This window comes from Rhinolophus ferrumequinum, chromosome 8 (assembly GCF_004115265.2).
Source record: "Rhinolophus ferrumequinum isolate MPI-CBG mRhiFer1 chromosome 8, mRhiFer1_v1.p, whole genome shotgun sequence".
NCBI classification, from domain to species: domain Eukaryota; kingdom Metazoa; phylum Chordata; class Mammalia; order Chiroptera; family Rhinolophidae; genus Rhinolophus; species Rhinolophus ferrumequinum.
In genome coordinates, this window is record NC_046291.1 from 7,389,497 (window position 1) to 7,406,958 (window position 17,462).

Below are 17,462 nucleotides of genomic sequence, written 5' to 3' on the forward strand. Positions count from 1 at the left end.
AGAACAAGGTGTGTCTGCACTAATCCGAGCCTTGTTATGTCCCTCACAGGATTAGGGCCTGTGAACCACACCAAAGATGTAGGCACCCATCATCCCCAGGCCAGAACCCAGGTGCCCCCTCTAGGGCCCACTCAGCCAAGGCTCTGGAGTTTTTGCATCGCTTCCTTCTCTGCAGAATTTGGCCCTGACTCTTGCCAAACCTCAGCTTAGGTCCACCGAGATGGTTACTTATTGCCCAGAAATTCTGGAGAACACGACACTGTCCTTGTACTTAAGGACAAGCAATAATGATGTCATCTTCCGCGTGATAACTGGGATGGTTTATAGGCACTTAAAAGCAGCATAACCTTGGGTGAGTTGTGTAAGCTCCGGGAGCATTTTCCTCCTCCCTCACCTGTAAAATGTGAGTCTTTCGGCTCATGAGGGGACATCTTCTGTACAAGGCTGAACTAGGGCAACCAGGGAACAGGCCCACCTCTGCAGGGGTCAGGCTCCCACCATGCTCCCCGACCCCCCCCAACCCCCAGACTCACAGCACAGTCTACAGGATGCAGCCCTGCCCTGTGCCCATCCCCACCTGCCACTTGCAAGTCAGTCAGAAGTCAAAGAGTTTTATTATTCTACAGACACTTCTGAAAAGAGATCTAATTGAGAAAATATACAAAGCGTTTAAGAGTTTCATCTCCAGGGAGCACCTAGGTCTGACTGGAGGTGTCGAAGCCCTCGTCTTCAAGGCTCAGGGCTCAGAACGGTTAGCACATCAAATGATCAGTAAAAACATGCAAAAGTGAGAAGGAAAAGGAAAAACGGTGCATTCCCCCAAAGCACAGGGGGATGGAATTTCAGAACAAAGAGGAGGCAGGGTGTGCAAGTACCAGGTGGCTCTCCCTCCCCGCCCCAAGTCATCTTCTAAAACAGCTCCAAGCTTGGAGACAGCAAGGAGCCCCACCTGCTCAGCCAGTGGGTTCTGTGCTGTACTCAGCCCGACAGGGTGAGAAGAGACCCTCCTCTACCCAGTTCATCTGTGGCTGTGGCTGTAGGGACACGCGTGTGCTTCTGGGGGGCCAGCGCTAGAGGCCCTGGCTCCTCTCTTCTTTGGTTCCACTCAAACGATTGTGCTTGACAAACTCATCCCCACCACCGCCCCCAAACTCCGGGTTCCCTCTGGTGGGCTGAAGGCACTGACAGGAGTCCTGGGACACCCCCAGGACAACCGCCTTCCCTTGGGCTCTGGGTGGGTGCTTTCCTGGGCACATTACCCCATCCTCAGTGCAGACCCAGGAGCAGGGACACCAGAGGAAGTGTGCCTTTCAAGGAAAAAGCCTTTGGGACTCTCCCAAATGTGCAGGCATTTCTGAACCCCCCTCACACCCCTCCCCTGTCCCCTCCCCTCACCCAGCACCCTCACATACCCGGCCCCTCCATCCAGTACTTCCCCTGGGCTGCCAGTGCAGCTGTGGGCCAGGTCCCAGAGGACCTGACTTCAAGATGGTGGTCACTGAAACCATCTTGGGGTGCCCCCTCTGTCCTCCAGACCCGGGGGGTTCAGTGGAGGCAGGGGCCTAGAGAGATCACAGCTCTGGTACAGGAAAGTGGGCAGGGCTAGAGAGAAACAGGGAGACACATCACATCTATGGAAAGGTGTCCAAAGTACAAGCTAAGTGAGGGAGGGAGGGGGGCCACAGAGTAGCTGGAAGGAAAAAGAGGAAGAGGGCAGGGGTGGGGTTGGCCGGAGGGAGGCCTTCACACCACCCCGCAGATCAGCGTCTCTACCACGAAGGTGTTCTCGAAGTGGCGGATGGCATTGCAGTTCTTGGCCCCACGCTTGTTGATTCCTGGGAGGGAACAGAGAAATCCCAGTAAGGCCTGTGTCCTGGCCCAAAACTGGTTGGGCCACAAAGGCCACCAGCCTCAGAGGCTGAGCGGCATCTCAAAACTGGGGGGAGGAGGCGGCCAAGGAGACCACACCCAGATTCTCCCGGAGGCAGTGCAGACTGCCTGGCTCTGTCACCTTCCTGCTGTGTGACTTTAGAGGTGTTAATTAAGTTCTCTGGGCCTCAGTTTTCTCATTTTTAAAAGGGGCAGCAATAATAATAATGATGATGATAACTTACATTCCTTAAGGACATAAAGAGCATAAAGTAGTGCCAGGCACATAGTAAGTATTCAGTTAACATTAGCTGGTATTACTGCTGCTGCTGAGGGCTCTGACCACTGCCATTAGCTCTAGGGCCAGGCACTGCCAGAGGACGGCTGTGGTTTGGAGCGCAGGGCAGCCGCAAGGTGGGTGCAGTGGGCCACTCACGCCTCCGAGTCGCCCTGCGTCTCAGCCGGTAGGTGTCCTTCCCGTTGCACAGGTGGTAGATGAAGGAGCCCAGGGCCTCCTTGTCGCTGACATGCTCTGTGACTACCATCTCCTCCTGGATGATGTACGTCTGTGGGAGGTAGGTCCCCCTCTGCAAAGGGAGCGGCCAGAGCTGGGTCACTACCCAGGGCTCCTCTCCTGAGGTCTCCACTTGCCTACTGCCCACCCCCTCCCCTTGTCACCATCCTTCTGCTCACTGGAGCTGTGCCCCCACAATGTTGAAATGCACACGTGCCCCCCTCCCTCATCCAGAGACCCCACAGCTCAGCCCTTCTTTGTGCTTGCACTGCATCCTGCATGTGTGGGAGTCCGGTCTCCCACCCCAAGGGCATGGCCCTGCCTCTCCCTGTACTGCCCACGGGGGCATGGCCGGGAAGCTTAAGGGAGCTGGCCGGAGGCTCTTCAAGGGAGGTGGCAGCATTAGGGGAGGAGAAAAAGGAGTGGAGTTGACTCCCGGATGTGGGAGAAGGAGAGATGGAGGAGGGGGACCAGATGGGATGCTGGGGACAACAATGTCCCCGGAACCCTCAGCTTCCACCAAAGGAACCTCCCTTGCCCCAGGCCTGGCCTTCATGGGAGAAGGCAGCCAAGGAGGGACAAGACGCCACCACCGCCGCTCACCTTCACGTTCATGAGGAGCTCCCAGAAATTTCGAGGGGGCAGCACGATGGTGGTGTTGAGCTCGATGACGTAGCACTTGTCCAGGGAGATGTCGTGGTAGGCTGTCAGACCCTGAGGAGGAGGGGGCCGCGTCAGTCTCTCTGGGTGAGGGGCTGGCCCAGGCAGGGCTGAGAGGCCTGCCGCCAGCAAAGGCGGGAAGCCCACCTGCCACGGAGGTACACCCCCGATTCCTGAACACCTGGGCGGGCCCTCCCTCGTTCTGCTCCTTTCCTCGCCTGTGTCTGTAGGAGGTTCCACTTAACAGCTGGAAGACACCAACTGTTAAATGCCTCAGTTGTTACAGGGTTCTTCTCAATGGGGTTACAGAGTTGAGGTCTGGGGAACATACTAACGTCCTAACTGTGCTTTGTATCAAACGCATGAGGTCCGTCCTTGGGGACAGCTTAAACCCTCATCAAGAAAACCTCCATCCCAGGCCCTCTGTGTGCTACACCTTGATGAAATGTCAACACAGAAATAACCTCAATAAAAAAGGACACCGGCCTCACCCATGACAGCCAGCGCCTGCAGCTGCCAGGTGGCGAGCACAACAGCAACCACGGCTAGCTCCCCCTTGGGGGTAACTGCGTCACCTATATAATAAAAGCCGTGTCTTTAAAACCTTGATAAAGCTAAACCGTAGACATCTCCTACACACAGGTGACATCACTGGGTATATGCTCAAAAGATGCGCAAGGGACAGCAGCACTCTGCATCCATGCCTGTTCTTTCCCATGACTCTTGGTGGAAGGGGGGCTCCAGGTCCCCTGGGACACCCTCTCACGGCCCCGCCCCAACCCCTGGCTGGCCTCACCCGCTGGAAGTCGTGGATAATGTCTGCAGGGTCACCACCACCAAACTGGGGAACAGGCACGTTGATGCGCTCATAGTTATCTTCGAGGTAAATCTTCACATCCTCCTCCAGCTCCATCCGAGTGCGAACCTGGGAGGACAGGGAGTCCTCGTAGAAGACTCCACAGTGGAAAAAGTTGTCTCGGGCCAGCTGAGCAAGGGGAGGAGAGACACACAGACAGGCTGGTCATGCAGTGTCCTCAGTACAGCCACTGCCACCTACCTAACCACTTCACCCTCCTAAGGCCTTGGGAAGCGGGAAGGGTAGGGCTGTGAGACCCATTTCCCAGATGGAGAAACTGAGAGATGTGGGGAGTCAGGGAGCGTGAGCCAGTTCTTAGGTAGATGACCTCTCCCGGCCTCAGTTTCCCCATCTGTAAAACGAGGTGATCCCCAGCCTCCAAGTCCATGAGTTTGTGCTTGTGACATGGGGTGGAACAGCAGGGGGAGGACCCAGTCACCCTGTGCCCTCTACAGAGGGACAGACACCTGAGAAAGAGCCTGTGGTGGCAGGAGGGTCCTCAGGAGCAAACAGGGAATTTGGACTGCACAGGCTGGGCAGGGGTTGGGGGGGTGGGGGTGAGAGGGTGGTCCAGTGCCACCAGAGAGCACTTCTCCGGTCTTTCCTGCCCCCTGCTGTGGGGCCCTGCAGACCTTGGAGGCACAGGAGGAAGGGGGAGGAGCAGAGAGGCAGCCCCTTGTGATTCCAGCCTCCTGTCCAAACACAACCCTCCACCCACCACCTTCCTTGGACCCTGTGCCTCATGAGAAACCTTGACAAATGCTGTGTCCCCTATCTGAGCAGCCAGCCTAATCACTCCATCAATAACGGGAGGGAGGCAGTGTGACAGGGCTGCGGACAAGTGACTGACCGCGGGACTTGTACTTCTCCAGGGGCTCCTCCATCCGCACCCAGGCTGCTGGCCTGTAAAGGGCAGAACTCCCCTTTCTGTCTCAGTGTGAGCTCTCCCAGGATGAGTCATCACACAGAAATCATACTGTCCTAAGGCACAGACCCAGAGGCTGCTCTGAGGTGCCCCCATTCCCTGGGAATTGGGGTGGGTGAGGAACCACAGGACAGTGATGAGTGGGGGCTGGGAGTAGAGCGGACCAGGACCCAGAGTAGGTCCACTGAGTAGGTCCAGAGTAGGTCCAACAGGAAAGGGCCCTGCCCAGGGAAGTTGAGAACCTGGCATAAGCGGGGCGCAGGCCATGGAGGGGAGAGGCGGGAAGGAGGAGATGGACAAAAGAGAAAGGCAGCCGGTTCCAAGGGGCAAGTCCCATGGAACACAAACTCTTTGGTAATTCCCATTGTGGAAAAACTGGGTGACAACAAAGTTAAAGCCCCATGCTTGAGGGTGGCAGGAGGTCACCTGGGTTATAAATGACTGGCAATTCCCAGCCTTTTTGTCACTCTTGAGATTCCCTGTTGGTTGAAGTTACGGTTGTTCTTTTGAGCTACCTTCCATTTAACTACTTTAGCCCCCAGAACTGTCTCCCTCCCCAGGTCTGAGCTGTCCACAAGGTCACTGTGACCATGACCAGCTCTCCCGGCCCTATCTCCTGCCCAGAGCAGATACCTGGGGGTGTGACCACAGCCAGGGCCACCTTTACAGGAGGTAGTGCTGAGGCTGTCTATAAACCCACCTTCTCGCTTTCTAACCCAAATGTCCAAGCATGAAATGGAATTCTGAAAGCATGACCCATAGTTAAAGGATGACGGCTGATGGGTTCGCAGAGTTCCAACTTCCACCAGATTTAAGTTTCTGGTGATAATGTCCCAGGGTGACACCGTGGGAAGGGCCCGTGGGCCACACAAGCCCAGATTCCAATCCTGGCTCCCCCATCGCTGGCTACATTCCTGGGAAAGTTCCCTGTTGCCCTCAGGTGTGACTAAAGAAATGGACACTCTTCCAGGGTCTGTGCACATTAGAAGATGGGGCCGCAATCCTGTCTCCTGGACCAGTGTTAGGTTCTGCAGTGTTAGGATGAACAGCTGAGCGTGGGCTGGCCTGAGCCCAGGGAGGCCCCAGGGAGCAGGGAAGAGGCAGGTTTTCCCACCTGAGGGGCCTGTCCAAGGCTTCCTGCTACACCTCTCCTCACAAACCCCAAGCACCTGGCGCTCAACCGCTCACTTCCTCTGCTGCCAGCGCCCACCCCCACTGCAAACCCACTCACTTCCCTCTGTTCCTCTCTAAATGCTCTCCTTTCTGAGGCCCAGTCTCCCTTTCTGAGGCCCAGTCTCACCTGAGCAAGGAAGAAGTATCTGTAGATGTAGACGGAGGCAAACACGAGCCCCATGAGCAGCACGACCATGCCCATCGACAGGTAGCACACGCCACCCACAGAGCCCCCCTTCTTGTAGCGGTGGTAGGGGGGCCGCTCCTCCTGTGGACAGCAGTGCAGGGTCAGCCAGGCTGGCAGCCAGGATTCCCACCCAGGGTGCCAGGTCCCGCTCCCTGGGAATCCTCTCGCTTTCAGGAAGTGAGATCTCATCGTGCTGGCGGGGAGGGAGTCTTGGGGTACGGGGAGGGAAGGATGGTGCTCAGGGGGCACAGAGCATCATCTGAAGGAAAGGAAGCCTCGCTGGCTCTCCCCAGCTCCTCCTCCCACAGACGCCGAGACCCCCTGAGAAGCCACAGAACGTGACCCACTGGGTCAGGCAGGCGCTTTTGGAATTCCCCATCCCATGAGTCCCCTTCATTAGTCTGTGAACACGGTATATACCCTTTCAAACATAGACTGGGGGGAAGCACAGACACGACCTTCGTCACCTGTAGGAATTGGGCTGTACTGGGCAGGCTGGGAGCCACTGCTCTGAGCAATGGGGAGCCCAGGAAGGCTTTTGGAGCAACAAGATCCACCGGAAGGCCGGACTCCACAGGGCAGACTGGAATGGGGGGCTGTGAGGGGAGGGTACGTGGTAGCAAGCAGTCACTGGCTGATGGGGACAGGGGCTCTGGGAGGCCCATGGGGTCTGGGCACGGGTGCTTGTGTCCCTCTGGCCAACAGCACTGGGCCTGAGATCCACGCTGCGTAGAGCTTAGCCTGCCAGGGGCAGCGACGGCCTCACAGGCACTGGCTGGCAGTGCAAGGTAGGCTGTCAGAGCGTGGCCTACAGGGTGCTTCTGTCGGGAGGGAAATGTGGCTTTGATGGCAGCAGCTCCATCAGGGACGCCAGGGCGGGAGGGTCCTGGAGAAAACCTGCTCTGGAGCCAGACCTGGGCTCAGGATAGTAGCCGCAGGGCTGCCAAGCAAGCCAACCTGACCCAACTCCAGGCCACGCGCGTCTGGGTGGGTGGACGAAGTGTGTGTGAAACTGAGTCACACTGCTTTATCCAGAGCACTGGACTGAGAGTCTAGTGACTCAGCCTCTAAACCAGCTGTGTGACCGTGGTCATCTCATCTTTATGCCCGTCCTCCCGACCATCCTGCCCTAACCCAGGCCTTCATTCACCCTGTGAGATGTTGCAAAGGTGCCCGGTCCATCTCTGCCTCCGCTGTCTACCATTCAATCCCACCTCCATGGTTTCCAGATACAGCCAGGGTGCGGTTAGAGGTCAGTCCCAAGGGCCCCCAAGGAGCTGAGGCAGTGCAGGGGGGAGGGGAGGCTCCAGTCCCAGAGCCTGCAGCTTCTCACTCCGCCTCTGCCACTAACTGCCTGGTTAGCCCTCTTTGTGCCACGTTTCCTTTCTCCTTTCATCCTGGAGTGGGTGGCAGGAGGGTGGGGACACAGTTCAGGTCCAAGTTACGCAGAACAGGCACTTATCTGTCAGCACAGCACAGGAGGTCCAGCCTGGTAGTGGTGGGGCACACCCCGATAGCCCCCATATGCCGCTGTAGCCCCCTGGCTTAGGCATATGGGGCTGTGGGCCTCAGGGAGCAGAAGGAATCAGAGGGGCTGATGCCACCCTCCTTGGGGAGGGTAGAAACACCCGAAGGGCCCACCCCCTCTCTGGGCACATCCATCACCAGGCCAGCTGGTCCCTAGCCTCAGCATCCACGCAATAGAGATACAGGATGGAGAGGCCCCATCCTCCCTGCTCCCCACCACTCCAGTCTACCCTCCAGAAGCTCGTCTGGCAGGAACAGGAGGTCAAACCCATTGCCCCTCACTGGCTGGGCCCACCTGTAGGCCTGAGGCCTCCCACCACCCTGGCTGTGCTATGTGTGGGGGGGTGGGGGTGGGGAGTGGGGCGTCCTATGAACAAGACCAGAGAAGCAAGTTTGTGAGACAATCCACCCGGCTGGCACCTTCTCAGCACCCTGGGGCTCCCTAGGGGCACTAACTAAGGTCACTAGCACACGTGGCCACTGTCCACAGGGCCCCCAGGGACAGCTGCCAGCTGGAGGGGGTGAGGAGCTCAAATGGCTTCGATATTCCAATGGGTTCCCGGGAGCAGCACAGGACCAGGAAACCAGAGAGCCAAGCTCTGCCAGTGTCTCGTAAGGAACACGCCACTCCAGGGGCTCCAGCCGTTGTGAGTGGGTCCTAAGGAACAGTGGTCGGCCCAGAAGGCAGGCCAGGCCCACCGCCCCAGCTGTGACTTCTGCCCTTCTGGAACGACATTTGCATTTATTTAGTGGGACGAGTGGGTGCTGGGACTCACTGTTGAGAAGCGCCCCGAGGGGCTGGGTCCACGAGTGGGGCGCACAGCAACCTGCCCCTCCATCCTCAGGTTCTCTTGTGAAATGTGAACAGACGCCTACTTGCAGGGTCTTGTCCTGATGGGGTTTTGTTGGGATTAAAGGAGACAAAGAACCCCAAAGGCCTTAGTAAAGGGGAAAGTGCTAGATAAAAATAGCAGATCTTTATCAGCCCAACCGTTCCTTTTTAGGGTCACCACTGTGGACAGCTGTTGAGGCTGCAGGGGGGTCAGGCTTTTGCTCCTGCGTTTGGGAAAACTAGAGAAGCAAGCTTGTGAGAACTGCTTAAAAACAACAAGGTCAATGGCGACAAGTGAGAGCCCAGGGGCCTGCTCCACAAATGAAGTACCTGGTCAAGGTGAGGCCTACCCATGTTGCAGCTGCCTTTCCGCTTCTGGCTGGGTCAGGTGTTTCTAAACGCCTGGGGGAGGGGCCAGGCATGGCAGCTGGCCAAGGCAGGTGGGGAGAGGAGGTCAGAGAGGACAGGGGAGGGAGGAGGAGGGGCTTGAGTGGCTCCAGCTGCATGTGAGGGGTGGCTAATATGGCTGAGAAGGACACTGCTTCCAGCCAGGACCCCAGACACTGCTCTGTGTCCTGATATGTCTCTGTGGGGATCACTGTGAAGGTTGGGGATGCCCCCCCTCTCCTAGATGTTGGGTGGTCAAATGGCTCCCTATCCCACCCCTACTGACACCCTCGAGTACACAATGGGGGCTCATACCCTGCTCCCCTCCCTACCCCACACTCTTCCGGCCTGTGGGGGGGCCAAACCCCTACAAGCATCATGGCTGAGCAGTGGCTGAAAGGAAAAGTAGGACCAGCGGCTGCCACGAGACAAATGGGGAAACCACAGATGTTCCTGCTTCCACACAAATGGGACCCACACAAGAGGGAGGGCCCCTGAATTCTGCCCCAATGCTGTCATTGCTTCCTGGGCCCAACACTACACAGTCAAGACCAAGAATTGACTTCCAAAGCCCTGACTTATTCGCAGGCCCCTCACACTTGGCACTTGCAGCCCGTCAGAGGCCTCTGGGGAGCACACAGTCAGCCTGGGCCAGAGCCAGGGGCCACACCCCTTGGGATCCCTGGCTGCCCAACTCACGCAGAAAAACCACTAGGGAACTGCTTCTGGAAGCCCCCAAGCTGCTTTACCGGTCATGCTAGAGACCCAGGAAACTGCAGCCCCCTACATGGAGCAGTTACCTGCCTACAGCCAGGCATTTGGGACCTTCCATTTAGAAAGTAGAAAAATACTGCATACTGTTTCCATGGCAACTGGGCCTTCGGAACAAAGTGCCTGGCCATGCACTTGTGTGGGGCATGTGAGCCAGACCTCCGGGGACCGAAAGGGGCCTGGGCCTCTGCCTGCCGGCTTCCCTCAGGTCCACAATGGCGCTCATTGCTAAATCATTAAACGATTTAGCAAAGCCAGGGCCAAAACAGTCAGGGAGAACCCAGCCAACTGGAGCATTAACTCAGCAGACTCTCATGGTCCATGGAGAAAGCTCCCCAGCTACCTTTCCTCGGTGACAATGTCCAAATTAACTGCAATTGGATAAAAATACAGTTGCAGGCTGCTCGGAGGAGGCTACCAGGGAGCCAGGAATGCACTCATTTTAGAGCAGGACTGGCGGCCGGTGGGGAGAGGGGTGTCACTTCACCTCCCCGGCATCATGCCCCCTCCTCAGCATCTTTCTTTTCCAGGATGCAGGCCATAGAGACGAGGGCACCACTATATGTGGCGGGCGGGGGGGGAGGGACTGGGCAAATGCCCTCTGCCCAGCAGAGCACACAGAGCTGTGCTCAGATGTACAGACATCAGCTGGGTAAATGCCAACCACAGGTCAGGAATTTGCCATCAGTAGAACCCCATTCCTGTTGTGTAGCCCGATGGCACCCAAGGCTCAGGACGGGTGAGAAGGAATGCGGTGGGTCCGAGAACACTCCTGCACAGCCCTCTGCTCTGCTTGGCTGATCGGGGCAGATCCTCTCTTCTATTGCATTCCTGACAGTCAAGATGAGACTCCAGAGAAAAGGCTCAGGAGCACGAGAAGAAAGCTGGCTGCTGGAAGAGCTATCCTGGGGGAGAGAGAACTCGGAGAGGCTGCAGGGGTGGGGTAGCCAGGTTGGCTCTGTGATTTTACCAGAAACAGTTTTTTTGTTACTGAGAAAATAATTCTCTTTGGCAGTCTGCTGACAGCCTTGAAATATACAAGGATGAGCTGTGAGGAGAACAGAAAAGAGAGAAATAGAGAGAAAGCAGAAAGGGCACTGAGGTGCACGTGCCAACGTCAAAACTCCTCCGAGAAGGCCCTGGGAAGGCCAGGAACTGGACAGCCCAAATTGCCCACACTGCTATGGGGCAGGACCTGGAGCAGGGCTGCTTTTTCACAAAGGTCCTTTCAGCCCAGCCCTTAGGACCCGTGGGTACTGGAGCACTGGGGCAGGGACTCGAAGCCTGGCCAGATCCACCCTCCTGGCTGGCAGAGGACCCCTCCCCCAACCACTCCTGAGACCCAGTTCCCTCCTGCTAAGGGCCTGAGGCCAGTGCACAGAAAGTGAAATCTGATTCTCAGGTATGCAGGCTGGGGAAGGGAGCGACACAGGGGCCATTAATCAAAGGCAAAAGCCAAGGAGAAAATTACAGCGCTGAGAAGATGACGGTATTGAATACATTTCTCTCCTCTTGCAGCCCCGGAGCCTGGTCGAGTCTGGACATGCCTACACCTGGCTGTGTGTGTGCACGCACCCAGGCACAAGCAGTCTGTGCGGAGAGGGGAGCAGGCTGAGAGGTGCAGAGCTGGGCCTCCAAGGGGCAAGAATGATGCAGCCAGGAGATGCTAGGAGGGGACCCCGCTTCCCATCCAGCCCACTTTCCAAACTGGCTTACAGCCAGCCACCTATCAGAGCTGGCTCCTCATTATCTCAGAGGCAAACATCATGTGGAGGGTGGGCAGCTGGAGGCCCAGCTGGGCCCCCACCCCCACCGCTTCCTGGCCTACTGGGGCCCTTCTTTCCAGCAGCAGGTCGAATAAAATCCTCCTTGTGTTTCAGTTTTTGCTCACAAGCAGGGGGAGCCTGCTCTGACGGTGCTGCTGCTGCCTTGTCCCCCGCCCCCCCACCCCTCCCCTGGGCCTGTGCACAGGTCAACATTTTATTATAGCAGCCAGAGGGCGGCTCACCACTGAAAGGCAGTCAGAAACTCACCTGTTCATCCAGGGCTTTGAATCTTATTGAGCCCAGCTCAGTAACCAAGAAGGGGTCTAGAGTCACCCCCAGCCAGAGAAGACCTTCTGCTAAGCTCTGCACCCCCACCAACGTGGGACAAAACCCAAACGTCCTGTCCTGATGAGGCGGCTCCAGGGGCCTCCCAGTCTGCCTGCCGGTCCCACCTGCCCTCTCCTTCAGTGCCCTAATAAATGGCTGATACTCTGTCCTGGGCTACATCTGAGCATGCTGGCACCTGCTGTGCTCACTTCCCAGGCAGTGGATGTGGGAAACGTGCCCATTGGCTGGGGGAGGCCACAAAAGGCTCACAGAAGTGAATTCTCTTCTCCCAAGGCTCCAATTCCAGCAGGTGATCAGCAAAGCCAAGATGCAACACCCAAAAGCCCACTGTGCGTCACCCCAGAGCCTCAGACAGCTATGAGAATTTACTAATATGCATACCTGTCCTAAAGGTGCCTGAATTTTAATCCTCCTCCTGGGCCCTTATCACTCCTCCTTGCCAATTAAGAGAGAGGGGACCATGCCCAACTAACAAGTTTGGGGGAGGAGCCTGCTGCGTAGGCTCAAGGCCCTTACAAACAGCACCAGGAAGATGTGGATATTTCCATTTCATGCTGGGTGACGGGGAAGAGAGGATGCTGGATTTTGGAGCCAGAGGCTGGATGTCCAGTTTCTGCCACGGTGCTGGCATCTGCCACCCCGACCGCCTAACACCATCAGCAGGCTGTTGCTGGAGAATATGCCACTTTTGCGAAATTTGGTGGACCTTGTGATGGAGTTTGAATTACAGCCTCCCATTCCTTGTCTGGCTTGTCCTTCCTCTGGCCGTAATCCTATAGGTCTCAGAGGCAGGGTCCTGTTTTCCAGGCCTCAGCTCAGTGCCAGGCAGCTGGGAGAAGGGGCAAGAATGCTGCCGTGGGCCCCAATCCCTGCACTCTCGCTGGGCTGAGAAGGGAGAAAGACTTGAAGAGTCCCCTGCAAACTTTTAAAGCTGCAGACCAATCTTCTAATATGGAGTGCCTCTCCCCATCTAAGCATCAGATGAAGATGGAGCTGCTCTAGTGGGGGGTGCATAGAAACCCGCCAACCCAGCCAGGTGATCGCAGATGTTGCAGCAGCCACACCACGGCAAGGGAGGTCACCCAGGCTCCTGGAATTGAATTCCTCAGTCAGGGAGTTTCCTCAGGCGATGACACCCTCCACTGAGGCTCCTCTTCAGCGACCCCTCTTCCAGGACACAGGGATTATTCTCCTGCACCCCACCCCCATCATACCCTGAGCAAGGTTGATCTGAGCCATAAACTTGGGGAGGAGCCTTGGCACTGAGGGAGGCGCCTCAGAAGCCAGCATCAGGGAAGAGAGTGGACAAAGACTTTCGAAGTCCTGTCTCGGGGGTGGGGGACCTTGGTGCGTCCCAAGGCCATCACGGACGACGCTGCGTAGACACCTTTGCCAGGACAATACTAGCCTGGCTGGACCAGCTCTCCTTCCCATGGCTTCCCTGCCCGCCACGCGTCCTGTCTTCTCCGAGCCCTCCGCGGGTCAGACTCCACGCCGCTCAGTTTTCCACCGAGAAAATGCCTTCTCTACCCAGGCCGAGGGCAGGAGGAGGCGGGGAAGGATGCCGGAGGGGAGGGTGCACCGAGGCCCGCCTCCACAAAGCGCGGCGGGGCTGCTGAAGGACACCCGGGCAGCGAGGGAGCCTTCCCGCGGGGTGGAGGGGGCAGCCCGAGCGAGCCGAGAGGAAGGAAGAGGGTCAGGGAGGCCCAGACGCAAGGGGTGGGTTGGGATCCGAGCACCCAGCCTCGGAACTCCGAACCTGGAACCCCGGAGCTGCAGCCCGGCCGTTCTGGCTTTTTTCAATTTCATCTTTCAACACTTTCTGAGCCACCAATTCAGGTGCACTGTAGCAGCACGCCTGTCTCCCGCAGCCCCCCGTTTGGGACGAAATCAATGGTCCCGCCCCCTTCACTACCAACAGATACCCCCTCCCCCGCCCATTCTCCACCAATCACGACCCACCGCCCTACTTTGGGGAAACAACGTCCAACCCTCCTCCCATCCCCCCACCTGGAGACTTGACTATCGGCCCCTCCTCGTGATTGGAAACAGACGCAACCCCGCCCCCCAACATTCCTCGAACTTCTTCGGATCAGTCCCTTCCCCCTATTTTGGAGCTAGGAGCCTAGGGCCCCTCCACTTTGGGGAGAGAGCTCGAGCGCTTCCCTACCTGGGGACCAGCGACTCGGACCCTCTCCCACACTTTTGACTTAGGCATTCGGCTGCAGCTGTAGGACAGGACCCAAGCCCCCTCCCCACTTTGGAATAACTGACTCATTCCCGACTCCCTTTCTGGCTCCGCTCACGACTCTGGGGCCCCAGTGCGCCCCAGTGCCCCCCAGTCCCCGGGGCCGGCAAGGCACGTCTTGGTCCCCCGCTCTCCGCCTGAGCTTCCGGCACCTCTCACCCGAGCCGGCGTCAGCAGGATTTCAGCGGCCGGGCCCGGCGCCGGGGCCGCGGCCGAAGCCTTGTCTGCCTTGTCGCCCTTGATGCCGGCCACCGCCGGCTGGAAGCTGATCTTCACCATGGCTGCGCCGGGCTGCGGGTCCGCCCTGCAACCTCAGCCTGTGCAGCCTCTTTCTTTGCAACCGCCGCTCCGCACTCGGCAGGCACCGGAAGTTTGGATCCTGCTCGCGTCCCTTTCTCTAACCCCACCTCCAGCCCTCCCCGCCCCTGCCCCCGCCTCCCACAGGGGGGCCTTGGCGCCCGCCGCGCCTGCGCCCCCAAGCTGCCCGCTGGGGGCGCATGGACCCCTGCTGGGCTTGCTGCCTCCATCGGGGAGGGCTGAAGTTCCCTCCACCTCTCCCTCCTTCCCTCCCTCCATCCATCCATCCATCCAATCAGGCATGGACTCAGCCTTCTGCTCAGCCGTGTCCCTCCCAGCTCGCTCTCCAAGACCTGCATCCCCAGAACACAATAGTTCCTTAAAAGTGTTTGCTAGGAAAATGCAGCCTCTAAACAAGTTCCCCACCCCACTACCGGACTTCATACCCTCCTCTTTGGAAACCTGGAGTCTCCACTGTACCTGCTTATGGCTCCCTCCTCTGGCTCCCTCCCCCAACCTGTCCTGGGCTCTGGGAGGAGGCTTGAAGGCCAGGCACCTAACAGCATGCCTGCATCCTGCATCCATCCACACCTCATTCATTCTCTATCATCCTTTTTCCTTCATCTTTCATCAATGCGAAGCTTCCTGAGTGTCTTTGGGGGTGCATGCTGAGGATGCTGAGAGGAGAGAAATGAAGTAGAGAAATGATGCCTCAGCTACCGAGTGACAGGCCCTGTCCCCCATTTCTCACCATTCCTGGAGGATTATGGGAAGTGTGGTGGGAAGATCTGCAGGGCTGGTGTCCTTAGGCTTGGTTTCCAGTTAAGACTCTGCCCCTACAAAGCATCAGGGCTATTGGGAAGGAGCAAGGACTTCTGTCCTTTGGCACCACAGCCGGAGATCAAATCCCCTGGTCTGGGCTGGACTGAGGACAATGCCCAGCAAACCACATACAGTCTTGGGCTGAACACCAGCTTTGGTTGTGCAGTTGGGCTGATGCAGGAAAGTAGGAGAATCTGAGAGCGTGTTGAGGACAGTCCAGTCCTCCACTGACCTCTTTTCTCTTGTGTGTCTTGGTTGCCTGCCTTGAGCCCTGGGTTCCCACGTCCCAGACCTGACATCTAAGCTCAGATCTTGGTTGGACAGATAAGTCCAGAAGGAAAAAGGTCTAACTGATGTGAAGGGCACCAGCCTTGGAAACTGAGAGGGAAATGGGGAGATGTAAGAAGATGGTTTAGAGGAGGTGAGGAGGAATTTGCTTTGGATGAGGACCGGAGAGAAAGGTGCTATTGACTGTTGTTAATAGACTCCGAGAAGTTCTAGGTGAATCTTGGTGTTTGAAGGAGCTAAGCTCCCAGCCCTCGGTTAGATTCCCACTCAATGCCCCCAACATTCATTTGCCCACTCAGAACGTGTTTTCCAAGTGCCCCTGCATGCCAAGCATGTGTTAGTTAATTCCTGTGGCAAAAAACAGAAAGGCCCAAGACCCAACCCAGCAACCGAGGACCTCATCACATTTATCCTTCCATCTGCCAAATTCTTTCACGTGTATTAGCTGGTCTCATTTTCATCCTAGCCCTTGTGTGTGACCTACCGTTTGCCTCATGTTAGTGATGGAAATGAGGATGATGAAACCCAGGGTCCCAGAGCCAGTAGGGGACAGACCTCTGGTGAGCAAGACAGGACCACCTGGCTGAAGCCTCGGGTCCCTGAGGTTGGCACACATGAGCTCTACCTTCTCCGGAAGGCCTTCTCTGAACTCTCTGGCCTGGGTTAAATCCCCCTGCCCTGTGCAACCTCAGCGCTGTGGTCACCCCCCTCATACCTCTCCTTATCTTTGACCTTGGGCCCTGCACCAGCCAAGTGCCAGGCCCACATCCCACTGCAGTGATTCCTAGACTTTTTGGTCTCAGGACCCCAAAGAACTTTTGTTTATATGGGTTATATCCATCAACATTTACTCTGTTAGAAATAAAATTCAGAAAAATTTAAAACACAAGAATACACCTATTCCATCAGCCATCAAAGGAATGTCAACATATGTTGTGTAGCCTCTGGAAAACTCCATGTACACTAATGAGAGAAAAAGAGTGAAAAGGTAAATAATGTTTTAGTATTATTACAAAAATAGTTTTGACCTTGCAGGACACCCTGGAGGGGTCTTCGGGACTATGGGGGTTTTTGGAACACACTTTCAGAACTTCTACTCTGGTAGATATTCAAGAGTCCATATTCCATGGCTTCTGAGGTACATAGTTTTTCATATTTTATCTCATTTCATGAGATATAATTGGCAGTGATTTTTCTTTCTTAATGTACCTAAAGCAATGATGTGTCTTACAACAGACAGTCTTGGAGCTGATGGAATGCAGTACAACCAGTCAATAACCCAAGGGGCTCCCGGAGGCAGCATGAAGATAACATCACACACTGAATATTGTGGGTTCAGGTAAGAATAGCAGAGTGAACTTGAGGTGGGGGAAGCAACCAAGTCTCCATGGAAGATGTCAGATTTAGGAGCTGGAAAGATAGACAGGATGTGGATGGGTGGCAAGGACATGAGAGGCAGACTGGGGGGGGGGGGCGGGGAAGAGTGAGCTTGAGCTAGCTACCCAAGAGACAGAGCTCCTCCTGCTCACCTCCCTGGTTCCAGGGCCCACTCAGGTGCTGCTAAGTTCTGTTGGGGAAGGTGACACCATCATGCCCTGTGGAACCACCGTGCTACCTCCTCTTCTGGGCCCTCGGTGCTGCTGAGCAGGCCCATAGCAGCCCCTGTGAATGGTGCCCAGGTGTGGCTTCATTGTCAAAGCGAGGACCTCGACCAGCAGCACCAGGGAACTTGTCAGAAAGACAAACAATCTTATTCAGAAACTCTGGGAACCTTCTGTGTTTTAACAAGCCCTCGGGGATTCGGATGCCAACTCATTTGAGAACTACTGTTCTCGTCAACCCTGTCCTCACCTCACAGCCTCCTCCTGCCTTCTCCAGACTGCCCTCTCCTCAGAAGCTGAGTTCCCCTCTTTCTTCACAGAGAATTGAGAAGCCATCCTGTGAGAATACCCTCATGCTGGCCAGCAGATGCACCCCACCTCCCCCAGCAGC

At 56.6% G+C, this 17,462-nt stretch overlaps 1 protein-coding gene across 1 annotated transcript; it reads right to left on the minus strand.

The window, feature by feature from the left end:
• Positions 1-591: 591 nt before the first annotated feature.
• On the minus strand, positions 592-14,472 carry ITM2C (integral membrane protein 2C). Its single transcript, XM_033112233.1, has 6 exons — positions 14,223-14,472; positions 6,125-6,265; positions 3,840-4,028; positions 2,987-3,097; positions 2,306-2,456; positions 592-1,835 (listed from the first exon to the last, which is right to left on the minus strand). The coding sequence occupies exons 1-6, from the start codon at positions 14,340-14,342 to the stop codon at positions 1,744-1,746; spliced, it is 804 nt and encodes a 267-aa protein (XP_032968124.1). The 5' UTR covers positions 14,343-14,472; the 3' UTR covers positions 592-1,743.
• Between the last annotated feature and the right edge of the window lie 2,990 nt (positions 14,473-17,462).

Excerpts from the sequence above, each read along its gene's own strand:
- ITM2C (XM_033112233.1), bottom strand. The coding sequence starts at position 14,342 with ATGGTGAAGATCAGCTTCCAGCCGGCGGTGGCCGGCATCAAGGGCGAC. Across the intron at positions 3,098-3,839 it reads TTATCCACGACTTCCAGCGG|GGTCTGACAGCCTACCACGA; the intron begins GTGAGGCCAGCC and ends CCTCCTCCTCAG. Across the intron at positions 1,836-2,305 it reads ACGCAGGGCGACTCGGAGGC|GAATCAACAAGCGTGGGGCC; the intron begins GTGAGTGGCCCA and ends GTTCCCTCCCAG.